Source organism: Aptenodytes patagonicus, chromosome 3 (genome assembly GCF_965638725.1).
Source record: "Aptenodytes patagonicus chromosome 3, bAptPat1.pri.cur, whole genome shotgun sequence".
In the NCBI taxonomy this organism is placed as follows: Eukaryota; Metazoa; Chordata; class Aves; order Sphenisciformes; family Spheniscidae; genus Aptenodytes; species Aptenodytes patagonicus.
Genome location: NC_134951.1, coordinates 65,362,306 through 65,386,590, shown reverse-complemented (window position 1 = coordinate 65,386,590; position 24,285 = coordinate 65,362,306). Strand labels below are relative to the sequence as shown.

The window sequence follows — 24,285 nt, the reverse complement described above, 5'->3', positions numbered from 1 at the left end:
TTAGATGGTATGTGAAACATACATACATTAGAAATCTACGGTATGAAAGCCATGTTTTGATACTGTGTTTAACTTCAGTGGTTCAGTTATGGAACAAGAGGGTGCTCATGTGATTGCATAAAAAAATACCTATCCTTTTTTCCAACATAGTGGTCATATTATGTAACCTTCTTTAACAGTGACTATAAAAGAAGCAAATTCATACCTTTCCTCACAGGTATTCCCAATGTATTGTTCGGCATCTTCATTTTGTAAGCGGCTTTTTTGAACACTTTTTCTGGAAATACTGAGATGCTGTTTTTCATTCAAACTTCTGTAATTAAGGGCTTGTCAGAAAGTTAAAAGCATTTAAAAACAAGATGTAAACTACACAAAAAATTGTCACATGTGATGAAATACTGACATCAAGAGACTTCTGTGAAGACAAAATGAATTTTTCCAGCCAGTCTGGAATCCACATCTCTACCATCAACAAGAAAGATGCTGGAACTGGGGTTTGTCAGGAAATCTTGCTGATGCATGTGGCAAAATCCATTCTATGTATAAATTTTGCAATAATCTCTCACTTGCCACCCATACGTTAACATACAGTGAATTGAACTAAACATGTATCGATCATTAGTTGAGAAGAGGTCATATGAACAGGGGTAACATGACCTCTATCACTTCATCATAACCAGATGGTAATAGGATAATGTAATATAGGTGCAGCAGCCTGGCCACATTATAGAGGTAATTTCTGTAAACTGTGCTGCTTGTGAAATTTGTGTGTGTTTAATTTCATAGATGTACTAAAACTAATGCAAAATACTTTCTGCGTATGCTTTTAATCATTTAGGTTAAAGGGATAGCTTTTAAGCAAAGTTGGCATCAGCCTGCCCCTTCGCTTAGACTAGTACAAGTATGTTTGTAGACAAGCCCTCAGCCATGAGAGATCCTGATTGTGATGTGACATGAAGTGTACTTTGTGCACATACTCATCTTCAGTTAGTTTGATTATAATGAAAACTTGCTCTCATAATACAAGAAAAGCCTTCCAAATAAACATATTAAGGGGTGGGGTTTTTTTCCTATAGTGTAAAGAGTCATGGATGCATATTCGGGAGGAGAAGGAGCAGTATTTGTATCTAAATGCACAGAGATCCTGAATATGTTATGTCAATTAATGTGCTGATTGTTTCCTTGCAGGCAGACATTATGGACATCAACGAAATTTTTAAAGATTTGGGAATGATGATTCATGAGCAAGGTGATGTGATAGGTAAGTCCAACTCAATTTTTCTCTGAAAATTTTTTATTCTGTCTCTCTGCAGCAATGTAGAACTTCTTTTTGCTGGAAAAATTCCTGTAATGAGAATATCAACGCTAAAGCAAATCAGGTGCAACCTGATAATGGGTAGACTGGCTGAGGTGACTGGGAATACATTAAGAAAGTGTGCTTAAAATGTAATTTTAAAAAATTATGTAGTTTTTAATGTGTATAAAATGTGTTTAAAAGTAGTTTTTGGAACTGTTTGTACATAAAATTGGAGTTCATGTGGGGAGTTTTACTGTATTGACTAGTGACGTAAGTGTGCAGATTCAGCAAAGGTTCCTGCTTTACCCTCCATGCAGACAGGCTTATTCTTTAATGAAATGTGATTGGAAAATACATTTTCTGAGTCTGCTGTTAAGCCACGCTGTTGTCTGTGTCCAGCATACATTTGCAGGGCTTTTTCCATTACCTTAGCCCATAATCTGTTCAAGATCCCGTCATATTTTTCCACAGAAAAACCCATCTGTGTCAGTATGATAGAATACCAAACTGGAGTCATGCCTCTCAGGGTGTTTTGTGTGTCTGTTTCCTCTGATTTCATAGGCCTTAGGGCTTTTTTAATCTGAGCAGAGGGCAGTCAGTAGCAAGTTGGAGGACAGAAAAGTACTGAAAGTTTCTACCTCGGTTGGTTTCTAAGGCTCAGCCCTGCTTCTAGAGCAGGGGAGCTGTTACTGACATGAATTCAGTCACTCCTTGCCTGGGCAGTTCGAAAATGAACTCAGGCATAAGTATAGGATGGGTCAAACTTCCATAATGCAAGGTAGAAAACTTTGGCTATTGATGAAGACACCAGCAGTTGAGAGGCAGCTATTACATATGCTCTCAAGTGTATCTCTCTCAGCATTCCAAACCTTTGACTGGATTATGACTAACCAAAATTTGAAATTTTTCCTTTTAAAATAAAGACAGCATAGAAGCCAATGTGGAAAATGCAGATGTACATGTGCAGCAAGCAAACCAGCAGCTGTCAAGAGCAGCAAACTACCAGGTAATGTCAATGCCAACTACCAGTTGTGTGTAACTGTTCTGTCTCAGTAGTCCTGACTTCCACTTACTTATGCAGTTCAGATTTTACTTACCAGTTTTCTCAAGACTTGGAGACTTACTTAAAGGTTTATGTAAGACTATGATGGTATTTCTAGGTCAGTATAAAACAAAAGTCAGTGACCTCTGAAAACTTTGGGTTTCCTGTAAAATTAGCCAGGCTGTTTCAGAGCACCTGGAGTTATGCCTTTATTTAAAAAACAAACAAACTCCTCCTTTTACAGCTCAGAAAGTAAAAAGTTACTGTGTACAGAGTGTGAGCCTCTAAAGATCACTGGAGGAGTAGGGAAGATAGGCAGGGAGGTCTTTTGAAGATGCTACCAGCTAGCATCAATTTTTGCTGTCCAAAATCTTCTCAAAGCTGTATATATCCAGCTTCTATTAATTGCTACCCTGATGCTAAAATTGTATTTCAAACTCTCAAACTTTTTTGAAAAGCCTTTTAAATACCTTTAAGTGCCACTTCTTTATAACATTTTGGAACTTGTTAGAAATAATCTTATTAGTAATAAATCTTCTCTCTTTAGTCAGAGCTAGTCCTTAAGATTATTTTTTTTTTAATCCTCTTACGTGTGTTAGTAGTAGCCAGGACAGTGAATCAATGACAAAATATCTGAAGGATTGCCTGCTGATTTCAGAAGTGGGAGAGGGGAAGGGGTAGTTGCATCCTTGAACTGTATTCTAGGTGGCACTAATTGGCACATTAAGTATGGTTGATGACTCCTATTTTGATACTGACAAAGTTCAGGAAAAAAAATAGTAGTAGCTGAAATTTCCTGTGGAAGGTGTTAGTTTTCTGGTTGAAATTTTAAATTAAAAACTTCATGCTTTATCTTGAGGAGGAAAGGATGAATATCTTCTGATCTCAAAGGAAGGTTGTTGAGACTTTTGACAAGCTTCTGTTTAGTGGGTCTTGCAGCAGAGACCAACTACTCTGCGGAGTTGGCCTGTGTTTGAAACGATTGTGTAGTTTGCTTCAGATTTGAACTTTCCTTTGCTTGAAAACTCATCCTTGTTCCAAGACGCTGAAAAATGATTTCCACTTTCAGCAGACATTTTAATTTCAGCAACTATTATATCTGTATGCCCTGGCCCCCTCAAGGAAGTGTTAGAGGCCCAGGCATGCTGGCGGGGACGAGACTGCACATGGTCGGTAGCTTCACAACTCCTGTTTGTGGTTAGACGAGGTATGCACCACCCATCTGCCATGTGGGGTGCATTCACACAGCAGAGCTGTTTGGGCAAAGCCAGGCTCCTCTCCTTTTTTTCCCCCTTTACCACTGCTGCATCAGCAGTCATAGAAGTGATGATCAAGTGCATGAGGAAATAAGATCTCCATGTCTTTAGTCCACTAGCTTGCTTAAGTAGTGTTAACAGGGAAAGTGTTTTGACTTCAATGCAATGTTGGCAAGAGGTGGTCTCCAGGATGAAAAAGGAAGAGGCTGGGAGCGTAAGGAGAGAATCTGGCCACATGTTAAATAAAAAGGAAGATACTCTAGCAAGCAGATTGAGTTCTAGCAAGTAAAATGATGAAATGAAGAAATCTTAGCCTGACAATGTGAGAAAAGAAGTGACAGTGAGCTACTAAAACTAGAAGAAGAGAATAGTTAACACAAGAAACTTGGTAGTGTGGGTGGTACTGGTCAGAGAACTGGCAGCTCCAGTGAAGAACTGACACAGATGTAGTTCTGGGGTGGGGCGGGGGGGGGGACACCAAAAACACCCAGGCAGAACCTCTGCCAAATAAAGCAAAGTGTGGCTTTGTTTCTGGAGCTGTGGCCTAGAATCCCGAGATTTGAGTGGTAGTGTCCCTTGGCTATCAGCAAAAGCCTGTGAAACCCACAGGTCCTTTCCTGCTGGGACGGAAACCTTCAGATTCCATATCCTTCAGATAAAGGATGACAGACTGCTGCTAGTCTTGGGTGCTCTGGTATCTCAAGTTACAGACCTGTATGGGAGATGTGAAAGTTCTGGACATGCTCATAACTTACGCTTTATTGTAGTGACATCTATATAGCTGGGTCTCTAGTCAGGTCTCCCCCCCCCCCCCCCCTTTTTTTTTTTAAGAGCAAGTTGTACCTAAGAAACTTGAGAAAAACAACTTTAAAATAACTCTGTGAATAGATGCAAAGTCAGTCTTCCAGAAGTCTAAAATTGCAGTCCTTTGTCCCCATCTGTATATACATTAATAGTCTTTAAATTTTTTTTTTCTAGCAGACCTTTTCTACCACCTCTACTGTGCAGATTGATTGTTCATTTTCCTCTGTACGTGGTCACCTGCTCTCTCACATTTTCTTTCCCCCAGTGTCCTAATTACATCCATTCATTACGTTACAGCATTCTCTTTCATTAGTTTATTATGTATGCCAGAAAATACTACTGAAATTCTGTTCAATAATGCAGCCATAAAAGTAAGTTGTAGATAACTTAGCTCTTTTTTTTCTTGAACAACTTTATATGACTTGTTGTTAGTAAGGACACGATTTAGTTAGATTGCGCAAGCACAACCATAAAAGCATTTGAGTAGTCTTCTGATGTTGTGGTGCAGTTTTCAATCAACTTGGTTTTTTCCTCTATTTGCAGCAAAGGTCCCGAAAGAAGATATGCATCCTCATTATTATACTTGCTGTTGGAGTAGTGCTTCTTGGAGTCATCATATGGTTATTTAGAAACTAAGTCTCTGGAGAAAGTGTTGTAATTGGTATTTAAATTATGAAAAGAAATTCCTAGTCATGGTTTGCTCATTGTGAAGCTGAGTAAAATAATGGTTCTGTACTTCATCACACTTACTTTTTTTATAAGACTTTTTGTTTTAACCTGAGAAGTAACGTTCTCAGTACTACCGTCAGTATAACTGCCTGCCCTCTTGGATGTGGGTGCTGCTTACCAAAAAAAACCAGTCAAAGTCATAAACTGTTCCATTAACTTAAACATAAAAACCTTTTAAGGTTTAGGGGGCTAATCAAAATCCTTAATAATTTGTTTTGACAGAGTGGGTAATTATCTTTGGGGATATTGCTAAATGTTGCTGCCAAAACAAACTCCTGAATTGTTGCTTGAGGCAATTAATTCACGTATCAGAATTTATTTTAAAGTTAGAAATGTCTTTCTATCTTTCCCTTCCATCCCACTCACCTGCCCATTTGATATGGGTAGTTCAAAAATAAAATGTAGGTTGCTGAAGTTGGTGTGATCTCTCTTTTATAACTGAAGGCTTTGAATTAAGCCTTCGGTTGCCTGAAATCTTTTAGATGCTTCACATATCTCTGTATCTGGCGTTGAGTATGGTTATGCCTGGAAGCCTCCTGCAAAGGTAGGTAGGGTGGATGATGTAATCATGTGGATTTTCTGTTTCAGTTCTCGCATTAAGAAATACTGTGGTTTATGTGCACACGTCTGGTATCTTTGCATCTGAAGTGTGCATCAATGAGCTTGGCTAGATGAAATTAAGCTCTAGTCTGTGAATTCTTAGATTTACTGGGAAGAATAGAAATTCCCGACTTCCTAACTGCACTTGAATGTCACTGTTCTGAAACTGCTATGATCCGGTTTCCATGAACAGATCCAAAGTTGTATGTGAGGTCTTTCATACAGCTGAAGAAAAGAAGATTACAAATTCAATTCCCAGTTCAACAGTGGTATTTGAAATTAAGTTGAAATCGGTTGAACTGACTCAAACTGTTTAAGACGTTTGATGCTTATAGCCTTTAAAATGACCTTTTTCCTTTTGTGCCATTTTGTACTAATATATTAAAAATGTAACAACACTTTTTTGCCAATTAATCTATTTGCCTTTTTAATTGATCTTGGTGAACTAATCTGAAAAGTGTACAGATGAAAAAGTCACTTAATCTGTATTTTATAAAGTTCTTGTACACTAGACTGATAGAGAATGCACTGTTTACATGGTGAGCTATTAAATACTATTTGGGAACAATCTAACTGTAAGCATAAATGGACTTCCGAATTGTAACCGTGCAACCAAAATAAAGGTCTTTTAAAGAGTACGTTTTTCTAGTAGTTCCCTTTTTTTCAGAATCCGTCTTTACAAGCACAGCTGTCATCTTTGCTTTTATGTAAATGATTGAAATGTCTCTGAACAACTCCAGACAATTTCAGCTCTGCTGGCTAATCAGCCCAGAGAGACCTCAGTTCCTGTGCCGCACTTCACATCGTTAATGAAAACGGTCCTGGATCTTGCATTCCCACCTGTGTGAGCCCAGTCTCAGGAGGAAAGCTTGCTTCACTTTGTGTGGCTGACAGTGGGTGCTGGGGGGGGACCGTTACTAGCTCTCCTTCGGCATAGCATGAAACTTTTGAGGGATGGGAATCCATGGTGCGGGAAGGAGGCTTGTGCTGCTGTATTTGGATTCCCAAAAGCTAGTCCTGTGAAACTGCATGATTATGTTTTATGTAACATGGAAAACACCTCTGAGATTGAAAGGGGAATTTAATTTCCATGTAAGTTGCATATGGACTCTTGTGTGTTGAGATCCCAGCTACCGTGTTCCTGTAGCTGCCTTTGTGCTGCGAGTAAGCTGGGACTCCATTACCCTTACTTGTTAAATAACCATCAGATATGCTTTGGGCCACTACCAGCCGTGGCAAGGCTGGCACTAGTAATGCTAATGCCTTTTTTTGTTTCCAGACCACACTAGTCTAAACTAGGAGAGCGGTCAGCATTTTGGCTGAGTAGCTTTCTCACCAGTGAACTGTCTAATGTGACAGTGAACTGACCTTACTGTTTAACAAACTCTTTACACTATTGCAAACAGATGCAGAGGAATGGCCTGATCCTGCTTGCCCAGGAGATCCTTTTCTCTGTTGCAATACCTAATACCTGCTTCTGTCAGTGACTGACTGATTCCACTGACATGCTTGGGATGGAAAAGCAGCACTTCAGCAGCAGATCTTCAGCCCTGACTACTCCTGGCAGCTCAGAAATTCTGTCTGTGCTTGATACTTGTCACATTTCGTATGCATTGCAATTGGTCTGTTTGTTTTTCTGCTAGGAGGGTTCTCTACTAAAAGGCTTGCCAAGCTGAAGAATATTGCTCATTTTGGGATGAAATGCTGTATTTACTGATTGCCTATTTACCTTATAAAGGGATGAATACCTTCCTTATTGAGTTTATCCAGCAGCGACTGTAAAGCAGAATAGCCGGTACATACAGCTTCATCCATCAGGAGCTGGTGAGAATCAGACTGGGGCAACGATTTCGAGTGACTTAGAAATCCGGTGAGTTGCACAGCATCGCATTTCCCAAACCCATGCTGCAACCTGCTACCTCTGTTCTTGTTCTTCCGCATCTGATTTGTCTGCATGTCTTTATTTCCCACATGCAGTCGGCTCTTTCGTTTTAGACAGTCGTGCACCTTACCTGTTCAACTGCTCTCCGGTGGTAGTGGTTCAGGCACTGTCAGGGAGAAGAGCGCTGCTGAGAGCCGTGGTGCATGCATTGCTTGCTTTCATTCATGATCTTCTAGTCATAAAATCTACTTACGGGGTGGGGGTCCCTCCCCCCCGTACTCTCAGACGAAAGATTTCTTCCTTTCTTGAATCCCAGTGGAGGGGGGACGCTGGAGCCCTTTACCCCTGGAAGAGATGCAGGGCCAGCTGTCAGAAGTCATGGGGTTGTCTCCGCCTGGGCAACCAGATGGGGGCTGGCTGGTTCCAGCTGGCTGGGTGGTGGCAGCTGCTGCTGCTCCCCTGCTGACCCAGCCGTGAGGCAGAGGGTGGTGGGAAGTCAGCACCAGAGTGTTTACACACAAGCTCCTGTGCCTGTTGGAGAGACCAGCCTGCAAGGCACTAATTGCTCATTAAGAATCTTGGTGCTATTAATTTTCAAACTTGATTAGGCGGAAACAAAGTGTTGGGCTTTTTTGTATTTAGAGTGTCCGTGTTGGGGGGCATAAATACTCCTTTTTAATCTGCTCTTAATAGAGCTCCTCTCCTTCTGTCTTTTCCCTCCCCTGCATACATGCACGCTTAACTGTATAAAATGCAATTTCCAAGTATTTAAAGAAAGCTTTGGTATCTGTTAAGAACCTGGTAAAACATCTGGATGTAACATGTATGAGTCAATGTTTTTAGAACAAAGATTTTGGCTGTTCCAAATTATCCATCAATATCTGTCAGATTAGCAAGGCCAAAAAATGCAATCAAAGCACCCTTCATTTTACTGAAGGAACCTGGTAAGAATAGTTCCTTTGTAGTTATCTTAACCACACACCAGGGGTGCTTTTCTGTTCTTTCTTGCTTTTTCAAAGAGCTGAAAATCACAGGGGCAGACAGCTTTTTAAAGGCGTCTTCCCCCCCCCCCTCCCCCCCCCGCACCTCCCCCCTTGGAAATTGTTCTTGATAATCAGCAGGGTATACAGTATCCCCAAACTAACTTCATGCCTAAGAGCCTTCTTAAGTCACCCACGCGCACACTGTGTGCATATAGTCGGCAAATACATTTGATGTCAGAGGTATGGGCTAGATTTTGGGCATCCAAAGTAGTTTGAAACCATGAAAAAAATTTTCATCTTGGGCAGTCAAAAGGTGGGGGGGAGGGACATAATGACATAATCTGTTAGTAAAGTTTGAAAGATCAAATACCCTTGTAGCTGATCACTGGTTTGGGATGTTTCAAGGACTGTTTGTGTCGCTGGGTATCACGTTTGGAAGTGTTGACTTGCTTTGCTTTTGTTTAGTTCTGGTTGAACCTGTTTGATGCTTTCAGGAGCAGAAGGTTAGCGAGAGAGGAAAGAGCAGAGATCTTCTTGCTGCTGGATATCAACATTCGGTGAATTTCTGTTTCTTATACCTATGGTGCAAAGAGGTGCTTAAGTGCACAGCATGCAGCTTTCCTTTTCAGTTTGCAATTAAGTCCAAATCTCTCACCCAAAGCTGTTGTGGAGTGAGGAGTAATTATTCTCTGATGAGGTGCCCACCTGCAGAGCCATTCTAGATGCTACTGCAACATAGAAGTGCAAGAATAAATATCTGAAAGCAATCGGCTTTCAGACATCTTTGTCCTTGTACGTGTCTCCGACGGTGCCCCTGAAGCTGCAGAAATTTCTATAGCTTAAGCACGCAAATAATAAGGCATTTATTTAGTTCTTTGTGTGTCCTGAACACATTCACTGATAAAGGAAGCCAAGTGTTTGCACAACAGTAAGGAACTCTACGAACCCAGAAATAACCAGAAAAAGTAACAAAATGTTCATTTTCGAAAGGCACGCTGTATTCCCTTAAGTAGAACATCATGAGAGCACCAAACGATGTCATAATTTGCTATTTATACAATTTTCCCGTTGGCTAGTTTGAATGTCTAGGCTTCAACACAGCTGCAATGATTCTTTTTGCTCCTATTCCAAATATCAGAAACTATTCCAAATATCAGAAAGGTATGCGGGGTAGGGGAATGCATCACACCTGTTGATATTTGCAAGAATATTCTGAAGAAGAAGTACTCACTATAAGTGTCTGCTCATTAATAGTCATGCCTCAGTCCACAACACAGCGCTTTTCTGCTACTGCTGAGAAAATAGATTTTTCTGATTTAAGACAAAAAATAACCCAGATTAAAAGGCTTGTTAGCACAAGAAAATTAGTCACATTGCAGCTTTGTTTTTATTAATGGAACGTATTTTAAAATATGTCTTGCAAAAAGTGGGGGGAAAAACTAAAAATAAAAAATAAAAAAATTGGAGGTTACTAGCAGCATTGTTCACCCCTGCCCCCCCCCCCAACTTCTTCATGATTCATCCTGGACCGAGTTATGACCATGTTTTTCCTTTATTTAACGTTTATGCAGAAAATGTTTGGTCTTTGGCAGTGCAGACTGAAGTCTGAAGAGGTAATAAGGGTGGGAAGGAGCAGGCAAACTGCATAATCCAGGCGGTATAAATGGTAATATACCTTCCTGCCTGTCGTGGTTTAATCTCAGTCAGCAATTAAGCACCACGCAGCCGCTCGCTCACTCCCCCCCCCCCGGTGGGATGGGGGAGAGAATTGGAAGAGCACAAGTTAGAAAGACTCGTGGGTTGAGATAAAAACAGTTTAATAATTGAAATAAAATGATAATAATAATATGATAATAATAATAATAATACACAAAACAAGTGATGCACAGCACAATTGCTCACCACCCGCTGACCGATGCCCAGCCAGTCCCCGAGCAGCGGCCCCCCCGGCCAGCTTTTCCCAGTTTATGTACTGAGCATGACGTCACATGGTATGGAATGTCCCTTTGGCCAGTTTGGCTGTGCCCCCTCCCAGCTTCTTGTGCACCTCCAGCCTCCTCAGTCAGTAGAGCATGGGAAGCTGAAAAGTCCTTGGCTAGTGTAAGCATTACCTAGCAACAACTAAAACACCGGTGCGTTATCAACTTTGTTCTCATCCTAAATCCAAAACACTGTACCAGCTACTAGAAAGGAAATTAACTCTATCCCTGCCGAAACCAGGACAATATCCACCCCTTATTCTATACCATTTGCATCATGCTCAAGTCTCACATTTTCCAGTACATTTTCATTAATCACCACCCCTTTTTATATATATATATATACACACATACACAGATATCATTCCCTTCATCTGTGGGCCATCCCTCTAAAATGTTCGGTGAGTTCATTTAGTCCATGACTTCAGGCTCCATCTGTCATAATAATCTTTCAGGGCAGGAAAAATGGAGATGGTATGTGGTGTTGGATTGTTTCAGGTTGAAGTCAGTTCTGGTACCATCATCACTGTGCTTTGCTTGGTTTCACTGAAGTTATTCTTCATTAGTCTGGGTGATTCTTATTGTAATAACATTAGTATGGCATATAATATTATTAGTATTATTAGTATATCTGTGTATTATTAGTATAACTATTATAACTATAATTAGTACTTAACATCACATAATTCAGATCATTGGCTATTCTCACCCAAAATCAAATCCCCTTGAGGCACACATCGGACTTCCCCATCCTTCCGCATTATCCACCAAGTGCACCCAGGTCCTTGAGCAAAAGCAATCCCACGGATGGGTCTGCCTCTGCCCGAGGCAGGAATAACCCAGACTGTCTTCCCCAGCATATTTTTTATGTGCACTACAGGGACTTTATTCCCATCTACAGTACGTAAAAGTTCTGACTGGGCAGGGCCTGCTCGATTGGCAGATCCCCGAGTGTTGACTAACCAGGTGGCCTTTGCTAAATGCGTATCCCAATGTTTGAACGTCCCGCCACCCATTGCTCTCAGTGTAGTCTTTAACAGTCCATTGTATCGTTCAATTTTCCCAGAAGCTGGTGCATGATAGGGGATGTGATACACCCACTCAATGCCGTGCTCTTTGGCCCAGGTGTCTATGAGGTTGTTTCGGAAATGAGTCCCATTGTCTGACTCAATTCTTTCTGGGGTGCCATGTCGCCATAGGACTTGCTTTTCAAGGCCCAGGATAGTGTTCCGGGCAGTGGCATGGGGTACGGGATATGTTTCCAGCCATCCGGTGGTTGCCTCCACCATTGTAAGCACGTGGCGCTTGCCTTGGCGGGTTTGTGGGAGTGTGATATAATCGATCTGCCAGGCCTCCCCATATTTATATTTCAACCATCGTCCTCCATACCAAAAAGGCTTTAACCGTTTGGCTTGCTTGATTGCAGCACATGTTTCGCATTCATGGATAACCTGGGCTATAGTGTCCATGGTCAAGTCCACCCCTCGATCACGAGCCCATCTGTATGTTGCATCTCTTCCTTGGTGACCTGAGGTGTCATGGGCCCACCGAGCTAGAAATAATTCACCCTTATGTTGCCAGTCCAGATCCACCTGAGCCACTTCAATCTTAGCAGCTTGATCCACCTGCTGGTTGTTTTGATGTTCTTCAGTGGCCCGACTCTTGGGTACGTGAGCATCTACGTGACGGACTTTTACAACCAGGTTCTCCACCCGGGCAGCAATATCTTGCCACAATGCGGCAGCCCAGATGGGTTTGCCTCTGCGCTGCCAGTTGCTCTGCTTCCATTGCTGCAACCACCCCCACAGGGCATTTGCCACCATCCATGAGTCAGTATAGAGATAGAGCACTGGCCACTTTTCTCGATCAGCAATGTCTAAAGCCAGCTGGATGGCCTTTACTTCTGCAAATTGGCTTGATTCACCTTCTCCTTCAGCCGTTTCTACAACTTGTCGCATAGGACTCCATACAGCAGCTTTCCACCTCCGATGTTTTCCCACAAGACGACAGGACCCATCAGTGAACAGGGCATATTGCTTCTCATTTTCTGGTAGTTCATTATACATTGGGGCCTCTTCAGCACGCGTTACCTCCTCCTCTGGCAATATTCCAAAATCTTTGCCCTCTGGCCAATCCATGATCACTTCCAGAATTCCTGGGCGACTGGGGTTTCCTATTCGAGCCCGTTGTGTGATTAGTGCGACCCACTTACTCCATGTAGCATCAGTTGCATGATGTGTACAGGGGACCCTCCCTCTGAACATCCAGCCCAGCACCGGCAGTCGGGGTGCCAGGAGGAGCTGTGCTTCAGTGCCGATCACTTCTGAAGCAGCTCGAACCCCTTCATATGCTGCTAATATCTCTTTTTCAGTTGGAGTATAGCGGGCCTCGGATCCTCTGTATCCCCGACTCCAAAACCCTAGGGGTCGACCTCGAGTCTCCCCTGGTGCTTTCTGCCAGAGGCTCCAGGTAGGGCCATTCTCCCCGGCTGCGGTATAGAGCACATTTTTTACCTCTTGCCCTGCCCGGACTGGCCCCAGGGCTACTGCATGCACTATCTCCCGTTTAATTTGTTCAAAAGCTTGTCGTTGCTCAGGGCCCCATTTGAAATCGTTCTTCTTTCGGGTCACTTGATAGAGAGGGTTTACAATCAGACTGTAATTTGGAATGTGCATTCTCCAAAAACCCACCACGCCTAAGAAAGCTTGTGTTTCTTTTTTGCTAGTTGGTGGAGACATGGCTGTTATTTTGTTGATCACATCTATTGGGATCTGACGACGTCCATCTTGCCATTTTATTCCTAAAAATTGGATCTCCTGTGCGGGTCCCTTGACCTTACTTTGTTTTATAGCAAAACCGGCCTTCAGCAGGATTTGGACTATTTCCTTCCCTTTCTCAAAAACTTCTTCTGCTGTGTTGCCCCACACGATGATATCATCAATGTATTGCAGGTGTTCTGGAGCTCCACCCTGTTCTAATGCAGTCTGGATCAGTCCATGGCAAATGGTAGGGCTGTGTTTCCACCCCTGGGGCAGTCGGTTCCAGGTGTACTGGACGCCCCTCCAAGTGAAAGCAAATTGTGGCCTGCACTCCGCTGCCAAAGGGATTGAGAAAAATGCATTAGCGATATCAATTGTGGCATACCACTTGGCTGCCTTTGATTCCAATTCATATTGAAGTTCTAGCATGTCTGGCACAGCAGCACTCAGCGGTGGCGTGACTTCATTTAGGCCATAATAGTCTGCTGTTAGTCTCCACTCTCCATTAGACTTCCGCACTGGCCATATGGGACTGTTAAAGGGTGAGTGGGTCTTGCTGATCACTCCTTGGCTCTCCAGTCGACGAATCAGCTCATGAATGGGAATCAGGGAGTCTCGGTTGGTGCGATATTGCCGCCGGTGCACTGTGGTGGTAGCGATTGGCACTTGTTGGTCTTCGACCTTCAGCAGCCCCACAACAGAAGGGTCCTCCGAGAGACCAGGCAAGGTGGACAGCTGTTTAATCTCCTCCGTCTCCAAGGCAGCTATACCAAAAGCCCACCTGTACCCTTTTGGGTCCTTGAAATACCCTCTCCTGAGGTAGTCTATGCCAAGGATGCACGGAGCATCTGGGCCAGTCACAATGGGGTGCTTCTGCCACCCATTCCCAGTTAGACTCACTTCGGCTTCCAATACAGATAGCTGTTGGGATCCCCCCGTCACCCCAGAAATATAGATGGGTTCTGTTCCTATATATCTTGATGGCATTAGGGTACACTGTGCACCGGTGTCTACCAGAGCCTTATACTTCTGTGGGTCTGATGTGCCAGGCCACCGAATCCACACAGTCCAGTAAACTCGGTTGTCCCTTTCCTCCCCCTGGCTGGAGGCAGGGCCCCTCTAATCCTCATCACAGTACTCGTTTCTCATTTCTTGTACGTACGAGTCAGAAGTTTCTTCATTAAGATCAGGAGTAAGATCAGCCCTTCTACTCTCTCTGGGGAACTGCCCGCTGGAAACTGGAGCAGCAATTTTCCTGGAAGAACCTCTTTCTGTGATTGTTTTCCCTTGTAATTCACGTACCTGTGCCCCTAGGGCTGCAGTAGGTTTCCCATCCCACTTCCTCATGTCCTCTCCGTGGTCACGCAGATAAAACCATAGGGTGCCCCGTGGTGTGTACCCTTTATATTCTCTCTCTTGAGCAAAAGAACGCTGACTCCTAATAGCCGAGATACTGGTCCGTACAGGTGAGGAGTAGGACCTATCCTCTCTGAGTTGCTGGATCTCCCGGGACAGTTTCTCCACAGCCGAGACGATGGAGGAAGAAAGACTTTCCTCGTATTGCCGGAGTTGACTAGCCAATTCATCCACTGTTTGTTCCTCTCCATCTTTCCAGGTTATCACTGCCAATGAATTGGCGTATGACGATGGTGCGCTCCTTATAAACTTCCGCCACATGGGTCGTGTGCACTTGACTTCATCTGGATCTTTAGGTAGTTGTTCATTGTTCAGGTCATCATAAATCACCTCCAGCACAGCTAATTCTCTCAGAAACTGGATACCCTTCTCCATGGTGGCCCACTTGCTTGGGCGACATATGACATCTTCCTTAAAGGGATACCTTTCCTTCACGCTTGACAGGAGTCGCCTCCAAAGGCTGAGGATACGTGTCCCTTTTCCAATTGCTTTATCAATGCCCCCTTCCCTAGAAAGGGATCCCAGCTGCTTGGCTTCCCTACCCTCTAATTCCAGGCTACTGGCCCCATTATCCCAGCATCGGAGCAGCCAGGTGACAATATGCTCACCTGGACGACGGCTGAAATCTTTTCGTATATCTCGCAGCTCACTCAGGGATAGAGATCGGGTGGTCACTGTCTCGTTTATGAGTTCTTCCTCTTCCTCCTCCCCGATCAGCGGCCGGCTTTCCTCCTCCCGTTCTCGTGATGGTCCTTCTCTAGGGTCATCTGTCTCGTATACTTCTTCCTCCGGTTCCCTTTTAGAAGAAGCTTCTTCCTCCCTTACTGAACGAGCCGACTTCCGCTTCCAAGATTTCTTCTTGTGTACAGGGGCGACTGATACCGGCACAGGCTGGTTCTTTGGTTCAGCCACAGGGCGTGTTGCTGGGGTTGGAGTGGCCGCAGTGCAAGTGCATGTCACCGGAGTCTGAGTGGCCGCAGGGCCTGTTGCCGGGGTTGGAGTGGCCACAGTGCAAGTGCATGTCACCGGAGTCTGAGTGGCCGCAGGGCCTGTTGCCGGGGTTGGAGTGGCCGCAGTGCATGTCGCTGGGGTTGGAGTGGCCGCAGTGCATGTCGCCGGGGTTGGAGTGGCCGCAGTGCAAGTGCATGTCACCGGAGTCTGAGTGGCCGCAGGGCCTGTTGCCGGGGTTGGAGTGGCCGCAGTGCATGTCGCTGGGGTTGGAGTGGCCGCAGTGCATGTCGCCGGGGTTGGAGTGGCCGCAGTGCAAGTGCATGTCACCGGAGTCTGAGTGGCCGCAGGGCCTGTTGCCGGGGTTGGAGTGGCCGCAGTGCAAGTGCATGTCACCGGAGTCTGAGTGGCCGCAGGGCCTGTTGCCGGGGTTGGAGTGGCCACAGTGCAAGTGCATGTCACCGGAGTCTGAGTGGCCGCAGGGCCTGTTGCCGGGGTTGGAGTGGCCGCAGTGCATGTCGCTGGGGTTGGAGTGGCCGCAGTGCATGTCGCCGGGGTTGGAGTGGCCGCAGTGCATGTCGCTGGGGTTGGAGTGGCCGCAGGGCCTGTTGCCGGGGTTGGAGTGGCCGCAGTGCATGTCGCTGGGGTTGGAGTGGCCGCAGTGCATGTCGCCGGGGTTGGAGTGGCCGCAGTGCATGTCGCCGGGGTTGGAGTGGCCGCAGTGCAAGTGCATGTCACCAGAGTCTGAGTGGCCGCAGGGCCTGTTGCTGGGGTTGGAGTGGCCGCAGAGCCTGTCGCCGGGGGTGGAGTGGCCGTAGTGCGTGTTGCCCGGGTTTGAGTGGCTGCACGGCCTGTTGCCCGGGTCTGAGTGGCCGCAGTGCGTGTCGTTTTACTGTCAGAGCCAGAGACCTTCTCTTCCCTTTGAGGGTACTGAATGGTGTTGAACAGGGCTCGGTAGGCATGGGCCAGGCCCCAGCACGTTGCAATGAGCTGCATCTCTCTGGAGTTGCCAGGGTGACAGCATACTTTTTCCAAATATTCTACTAACTTTTCAGGATTCTGCACTTGCTCAGGGGTGAAGTTCCAAAACACTGGGGGTGCCCATTGGCCTAGGTACTTGCCCATCTTGTCCCACACACCCTGCCACTCATAATTATTCAGCCTTGGGGCAGATCTCTGGATGATATTCTTAAATTGCTTACCAACTTTAGACAAAACCGAAACAATATTCCCAAGAAGTATTAATAGAAGTATCTTAACTGCCCAAGGATGCTCAAAATACTGAAAAATTACTGTAATGAAGGAGGAAACATCATAGAAGAAGGTAGTGACACTGCCATTCTGTATTTCCTCCGTAAAAAAACTCTCAGAAAAGTTACTGCAATTGCTAGTTGTCTCCACGATATGGTATCCATGGTACAGTAACGGCTTCATTGCGAAGTTTACATACCACAGAAACGTCAAGGTCAATGTTCTAAAAACAAACCTCACAAGCGAGACATTACTATTCACTGCAGACCACAGCAAACTGCAAAACCCAACACCAATCTTTAACATGTACAGCAGGAAAAAGAGCGCGATGCAGATTATACAAATCAATATAGAGAACAGAGAAACCAACATTGTGACCCTCAACTATTAACAGATATAAGTTCCTTAATACACTCCGGTTAATCTGTTATTATCTCAAACCCTTCGTGCCCCACGTTGGGCGCCAAAAAGGACTGTCGTGGTTTAATCTCAGTCAGCAATTAAGCACCACGCAGCCGCTCGCTCACTCCCCCCCCCCCGGTGGGATGGGGGAGAGAATTGGAAGAGCACAAGTTAGAAAGACTCGTGGGTTGAGATAAAAACAGTTTAATAATTGAAATAAAATGATAATAATAATATGATAATAATAATAATAATACACAAAACAAGTGATGCACAGCACAATTGCTCACCACCCGCTGACCGATGCCCAGCCAGTCCCCGAGCAGCGGCCCCCCCGGCCAGCTTTTCCCAGTTTATGTACTGAGCATGACGTCACATGGTATGGAATGTCCCTTTGGCCAGTTTGGCTGTGCCCCCTCCCAGCTTCTTGTGCACCTCCAGCCTCCTCAGTCAGTAGAGCATGGGAAGCTGAAAAGTCCTTGGCTAGTGTAAGCATTACCTAGCAACAACTAAAACACCGGTGTGTTATCAACTTTGTTCTCATCCTAAATCCAAAACACTGTACCAGCTACTAGAAAGGAAATTAACTCTATCCCTGCCGAAACCAGGACACTGCCTTTACTCAAAAAAGGAAAAGCTGCTGGAGCTATTGCTGTAACTGCCAAGCTTGCAGCTTAGGAGGGAGGACTTGACTATGCTCAAGACCCACAGCGAGTGCCTCAGCAACAGCTTCAGCTGCCTGCTGCATGGACCTTTAGATAAAGGAGGTGAGCGGGGACAAGGGGAGGACCTTTTCTGCTCTTAAGGAGAACATCAGCCAGCAACTTGCGGAGAGGGTAGATAAATATATTCCCTGCCATCTGTGCCGTGTTTGCTCCCTCGCACCCACCCTCGCATACGCCTGGATGCTCTCTCTGCAGAGGGAACTGAAAACCCAAAATTGGGTTCCCAGAGCCCAGCACAAGGGAAGAATTAGACCCTCGTATCTCGTGCTCTTCAAGAACTTCTCTGCCACAGAGTGTCACTGAAATAGCGAGAAGCCTCATTGTCTGATAGGCCGTTCCCTGACAGCTCTTCTTCAACCAGATAAAGAATAAATATAATCTTGGAGACTAGCCACTGTGTTGTCAGGGAGAATTAGGCTGAAGAAGCTCGGAGAATTAGAAATGCTTATTAAAAAGTAGATTTAAACTGTCTTTGTAAGATGACAAAAACAAGTTGAGGTTTTCTCATCCTGTGTCAGCCTTGGTTTTGATGTCTTCAGCAAATCATTATTTAAAATAATAAAAAGAGAACTTTAAATGGAGAAGGAAACTAGAGCATTTGTCCCTGATCTGCATTGTTTCTATTAGTTTATAAACTAGTTTGTAAACTCCCAAGCAGGGAATTGCAAACCTTGTAGCTCTAGGGGGAGAGGGGCTGTCTCTGCACCAATGAGCCACCATCCTTCTTCCACTGCAAACCCACAGTGGCGACCCTGGAAAAGGGCAGTCCGGCACCTCAGCGGCCAGGCAAAAGCACAGGGCATCATTAATTTTCAAGTCTTAAGGCAAAAGCAGGCTCTTCCTTTAAAGGATGAAATACTTTTAAATACCAGCTGCTGCAAGAGGAGTAGATGCATACCTCTCTCTCTGATGCCTGACTTGAGTTTTACTGTCGGGGAAAGGGCTCTTCTGCAGCCTGGGCAGCCATCACATGCTTGGGGCGGAATGTGGTAGTTATTTAAGCTCGTCCGGTTGCAAATAGGAATAGAGTCAGGTGTTTGAACACCTGAAGAATCTGAAATTACAGTGAGAATATGCAGCTGGATTCTTGGTGAGAGCCACTTGTGTATCATCTCTTAATAGTTGCTTTGCAGATGAGTGTTGGACTGGCCCTTATTGAAGTCTGTGGTGCCTTGAGATGAGTGAAGAATTTCTTCATTATGCTTTTTGTGGAAGTTTCTTTCACAGTTTTGGTACCTGGATGTTTCAATAAAGGGTGGGAATTACCTGCTCCTAGTCTGTTGTGAGGAGAAAGGATTTTGTTAAATATGTTTGGAATATAAAATATATTTTGAAATATGCAGATTTGCTTTCAGTGCTGTATAAACTGAGGGTAGTGGATTATAGGATATTTGAGATTTATTCAGAAAAAATATCAGTATGATTTTGTAAGATATTTTCTTGGTTGCTCGTTATGCTAAGCTAAATGAGCAGCTACCTGGAAAGATGGGCTGTTTCAATAGGATTTCCATAACCCTTGGTTTGGAGCAGATCGTGACTGTCTGCGTGGACTGAGACCCTGTCAGCTTAACCATGTAGCATCCCCGTCCCTTTGAAACTGTCTCTGTGAAGCACCGCTTACAGTTTGTCCTTGCAGAAACTTAACAGGAGAAACAGACACTTTTTTTTGCAAGGGGGGGTGTATCTGATTCACAAACAGCGTGTGGGAGGTGCACAAACCAACACAGAGAAGGCAACCAGCGCTACAATCCACCTCTCGGGCTTTGCCACCCTTGGGGTGGTGCCCTCAGAAACCAAGGTCCCCCTCCAGGACTCGGCCTCACTTCCTTCAGCGTCTTCCCTCCATCTCCCCATGCCAACTCACCCAGACAGGAGGCAATTGTTTTTAAAAGCAGCTCTCTGCACAATTTATCCTGGTCTTGCCGTTCCTACTGGCAGTTTTTCCCCTGCTTCAGCCTTCTCCTGGCAGCCCGTACAGGCAGAATCAGCTCTGCTTTAAGGTTCTGCCTACCCCATTGCGCCGACTTTCTTTTTGCAAATAAGGTCATTTACGTTGGCTACATGATTGCTACGCAAGTCAGTAGTTCTAAGCTGGGAACAAACATTTCATTCACTCAGTGTCAAAGGCATTCAGTGATGGAGCAATTTGACATCATCAATTCAGTAACTTCCATGAACTTCTCAACCAGTTGTAGCCTTGATCTCAGTGTAGCTCTTCCGAAGGAAGAGGAGAATTCAGTCTGTTTCTTCTGGCAGACACTGGAGTGAGATTTATTTATTTTTAATCCCTACAGTTCTAATTTTATGATGGAACTGCACCTGAAAACAGGCAAGTACCCAGTGAGCCAAGCATTTCCTTGCAAGTCAACCCTCCTGTCATCTCCTCTGCCCCCCCCCCCCCGATTTACATCTGAACGTTGCCAGGACAGTGAAAGTTTGACCTCAAGTTTCTCTTTTCCCCCAGACGTAAGACATCCAAAAACTCTCTAGCTAAACTGCAACTCCTCTGGATTTTCAGTAGAAATTATTTCTCAAAAAAAAAAAAGTATGAGGTTTGTGATTCATCCATTTGCAAACACAGCTCTGCATAAAAAGGCTGAAGGGATATTTTGTAAACCATGCACATAGCCTAGAGGAGCTCTGAAAACCCAGAAATATTACATAAAGACCACAAGACTAAACGAAAGTAAGAAAAATATTTGAGGGGAGAGGATGAGGTAGGGGAGACAGAAAAGGATCTTTCTATAGCTTGTGCTATAGAGAAGGGCAGAAACAAATATAACAGCTGTAGGAATGAGAAACTGGACATGACTGTGGAGGGTTGTACTGAATAACACTATGCAACATTGTTCTGGGCAATAAATGGTGGCTGACTGTCACCCAGTACAGATGACTCAAATTTTGGAAATTGCTCTTCTATGAATAGCCTTCTAAAGCTGGCCTTTTCTATGGCCAGAAAAACCATCTTTGCTGTTGTTCTTTTACAGCTTTGGGAGGGAAAAAAACAGGAGCTTTTCTGCATGGTGTGTTTCATTTGTATCCTAAGGCTTCAGTAGTCTGGTGGAGTAATTTTTGTTACGAGTCTAGAGAAGCACTCAGATCCCTGAACTTTTCTTGACTTCCCAGTTATGTTCTTGTTCTCCGGGAGCGGTGTGTGCAGAGGAAAAAAACGTGAGGAGGGCTGGAGCAGAGGCAGAATGTGTTAGGAAGGCTTGTAAAAGGATTAAGAAGACCAAAGTAATGGCATCATAGTAACATCAAGAAATTGAGATCTACAGGCATAATTCAGTTTGGCTATGCATGAGTTGTTATAAGACAAAATATATACCAGTCTCAGTCTCAAAAACTTAGATGCTTAGCAAGTCAGATCCTTTGTTAAATCATATTCAAAATTTCAGGAAGGCATAAATATATTTGCCTTGACAGCATCCTTAAGGTTGCAAAGGGTCCAAGAGTGTTGGTATTTTAATTACTTTTGGTTCTTAATTACTTTTGTGCCTCCTCATCTCTGCTGTTCTATCGGGAAGGTGCTGGTGAAGGAAATGGGCTGTTCCCAATGCATGTTTGTTCCTTTGTGCTTTTCACCACGATTCCCCTGCACCAAAATCACATCTGCAGTACTCCTATGCTATTCAGCTGGGATGTTTCTAGCAAGAACCCTGCCCCAAGCTGTGTTCCCTGCTTGGATGCAGCAACTCTGATCCCCAAAGGAATGCAGGGGCAAGACTGTTCAAGACTGATTTCTTCAAAGTTGTGTTCAAAATACCACTGCAGGTACTGAAGATGTGGTAAAACCTTATGCTTATCTGACACGCTGCTCTTTGATGCCAAGGACACCTTGAATATTTTCATCTGGCAACTAAACTTTTTTTTTTTGAGTCCCAAATTTGGGCTGGCCTTCAGTAGTCATTCCTAAAGGAAGAAGGGAGGAGTTTCCCCAGCTTGGTCCTCAGTCTTTCCTGGTTAGGCTTTGCCATGTAGATACACAGAGGATCTTTTGATGAGGTCCTTAACAAAATCAGCCCAGAAGCATTTAAAGGAGGCAAAAAGGACATTATCAAATGCTTTATCAGGAAACCATTTGTATGATCAAAAATTCCTGAGCGCTAAAGAAAAAACATATGGGGTTTGTAAATCAAAATGGGAAAGGAGAATACAAATTTAAAAAGGTTTCACCCAGCCTCTAACATGAGCTCTTTTTAGGAGCTGTTTGCTGTTTTGTTTTTTCTACTTATCCAGGGTTCTTAAATTTTCCAGGGATATGCATTACAGAATGCTTCCTACTGTGCTGAGTAGTGCTTAATGACTGTTAGTCATTATGGTGCTAATAGTACTGATTTGCTTTTAACGGGTGCCAAAGTACCTTGAGTGTTTACTTTTTTAAAGGTGCTGTGGCCAAGGGGATGAAGTAGGCTTAAGAGGATGGCACAAGACTGGGGCTAGTCTGGTCTGGTGTATGGATGTCATCTCAGATGACAACAAGTAGGTGACAACTGCACCTCAGAACCATGCTGTTTCCAAGGTAGTGGTGGGGAAATAATTTATTAAAAAAAAAAAACCAAGCCAAACCAACAAACCCTAACTGTCTGCTTGAAAGTCAGGCAACAGCCTAGTGGTAGAGTCTGAAGTCTGAGATGCTGTGGCATACCTACCTAGGCGGTCTTTTCCCTCAAAGAGGATCAGAGCAACTTGAACATCCTGTACACCAGTCACCCTACTGGTGACATTTTTCCACCAGCTGTAAGAGCCCAGATTGGTGATACACAGGGCAAGATCTGCCCAAGATCTGCAGCCCAAGATCTGCAGATGCTGTTTGGATCTTGAGGGTGTTCTTTAGATCATTAGTTCAGATGAAGATTTGCTAGAAGAATAAACAGGTGACTGTGGATGTCTCTTGAACTAGCGGTGATGTACTTCACAGAGAAATCTCTGACAAGAGGCTACAAGCACATAAACTAGCAATTTGCAGGGAAGTCTGGGTTTGGACTGTAACCTCTCATCCTACCAGGGATAACAAGAGTATGGTGTTAAAATAATACAGAAGCTCCTGAAAAATGCTGAGGAGTCAGACTCTGATCTATACTTAGCACTGTGAAATTATAGTACAGCGCAAACAAACCGAAGTTCATTATTCATAGACCATCCATTTAATGGAAAACTGAGAGTTTGGGTGTTGCAATGTCAGGCTTGTAGGAATAGAGAATGATGAATGAAGCTAAACAATAAAAGACATTATGATTTAAAGTCCATGAAATGCCACTACTTACTGAAAATGACACATTGTGCAACTAGGTTGGAAAGAAGTGGTCAACAACAGCATTGGTATCACATGAGTCTTCTGAGGTTGTGACCACAGATGGATGGGTATGGTGACCGCCTTTTCCAGCTTCCACAGAGGGTTTGGGGGAGAGCACTGAATTCACTGCTTCCTCGAGGAGCTCTGCTTCAAAAGCAGAACTATTATGGGCCCAGATATGTGAGCTCCAGAGCATTATGCTGCCAGAACAAATCATTGTCTGCTGGCAATAGAGGTGTTAAAGCAGACCTGTAAAACACTAACAGGGCAAGGGGCCATCAGAAAGCAAACGCTGTTGGTAAGTTTTGCTGATAAGTGCTAGTAGTGTGTTGTCTGGGAAAGGAAGACGTGGTATTGGGAATTGGTGTCTTTAAAGGGCTTAGCTTCAGAGACAGGAAGTCTGCGAAGTGGTGGTGGAAGTGCAAGTTCCTTGGGCATAGCTGCTGGGACAGGTCCCTGAAGAAGGAGAGCTTCTCTGTGCACAGAGCGATTCCCCACCACTGCCGTCTCGGTGGCCTGTCTTACTTTATTGTATATCCCTTCCCAAAGGAGAAATGGAGATCCTCTCTAATGAAATTGCCCCTCCCAGCAGGGATTGTAATTCCCTGTAGTTTTTTCCCTGTTGAGCAATTTCTGTATCAGGTTGATCTCACTAGGGCAATTTTTCTCTTATTGGAGGAAGGAAAAGGGAAAAAAAATAAAAGCTTCTTTTCCTGCTCTGAGCTAGAGTAGTGTATGAAAACATTACTTGTCTTCAAAATGCTGTATCATAAAGAAATCATGGACTGTGAAAGAATTTTCTGTTTGCAAGGTGCTTCACAGGCCATATCATCACATAGCATCACCCAAGTCAGCTGCTTGAAATCTTGGCACCAGCATGGGGCACTGAAGGCAAAAAAACCCCAATCCTTTACAA

At 44.3% G+C, this 24,285-nt stretch overlaps 2 protein-coding genes across 3 annotated transcripts in view; both read left to right on the top strand.

The window, feature by feature from the left end:
- STX7 (syntaxin 7) overlaps positions 1–6,366 on the top strand; it is a 34,778-nt gene extending 28,412 nt beyond the window's left edge. For both annotated transcript variants that reach the window (XM_076333624.1, XM_076333625.1), the window contains exons 8-10: positions 1,189–1,261; positions 2,221–2,303; positions 4,943–6,366. In XM_076333624.1, the coding sequence (XP_076189739.1) occupies positions 1,189–1,261; positions 2,221–2,303; positions 4,943–5,035 (249 nt within the window). In that variant the 3' untranslated portion in view covers positions 5,036–6,366. The remainder of the gene's footprint in view (positions 1–1,188; positions 1,262–2,220; positions 2,304–4,942) is intronic.
- Positions 6,367–7,323: 957 nt separating this feature from the next.
- Positions 7,324–24,285, top strand: part of MOXD1 (monooxygenase DBH like 1) — an 81,451-nt gene continuing 64,489 nt past the window's right edge. The window contains exon 1 of the mRNA XM_076333623.1: positions 7,324–7,598. The gene's annotated coding sequence lies outside the window, so the exon portion shown is untranslated. The remainder of the gene's footprint in view (positions 7,599–24,285) is intronic.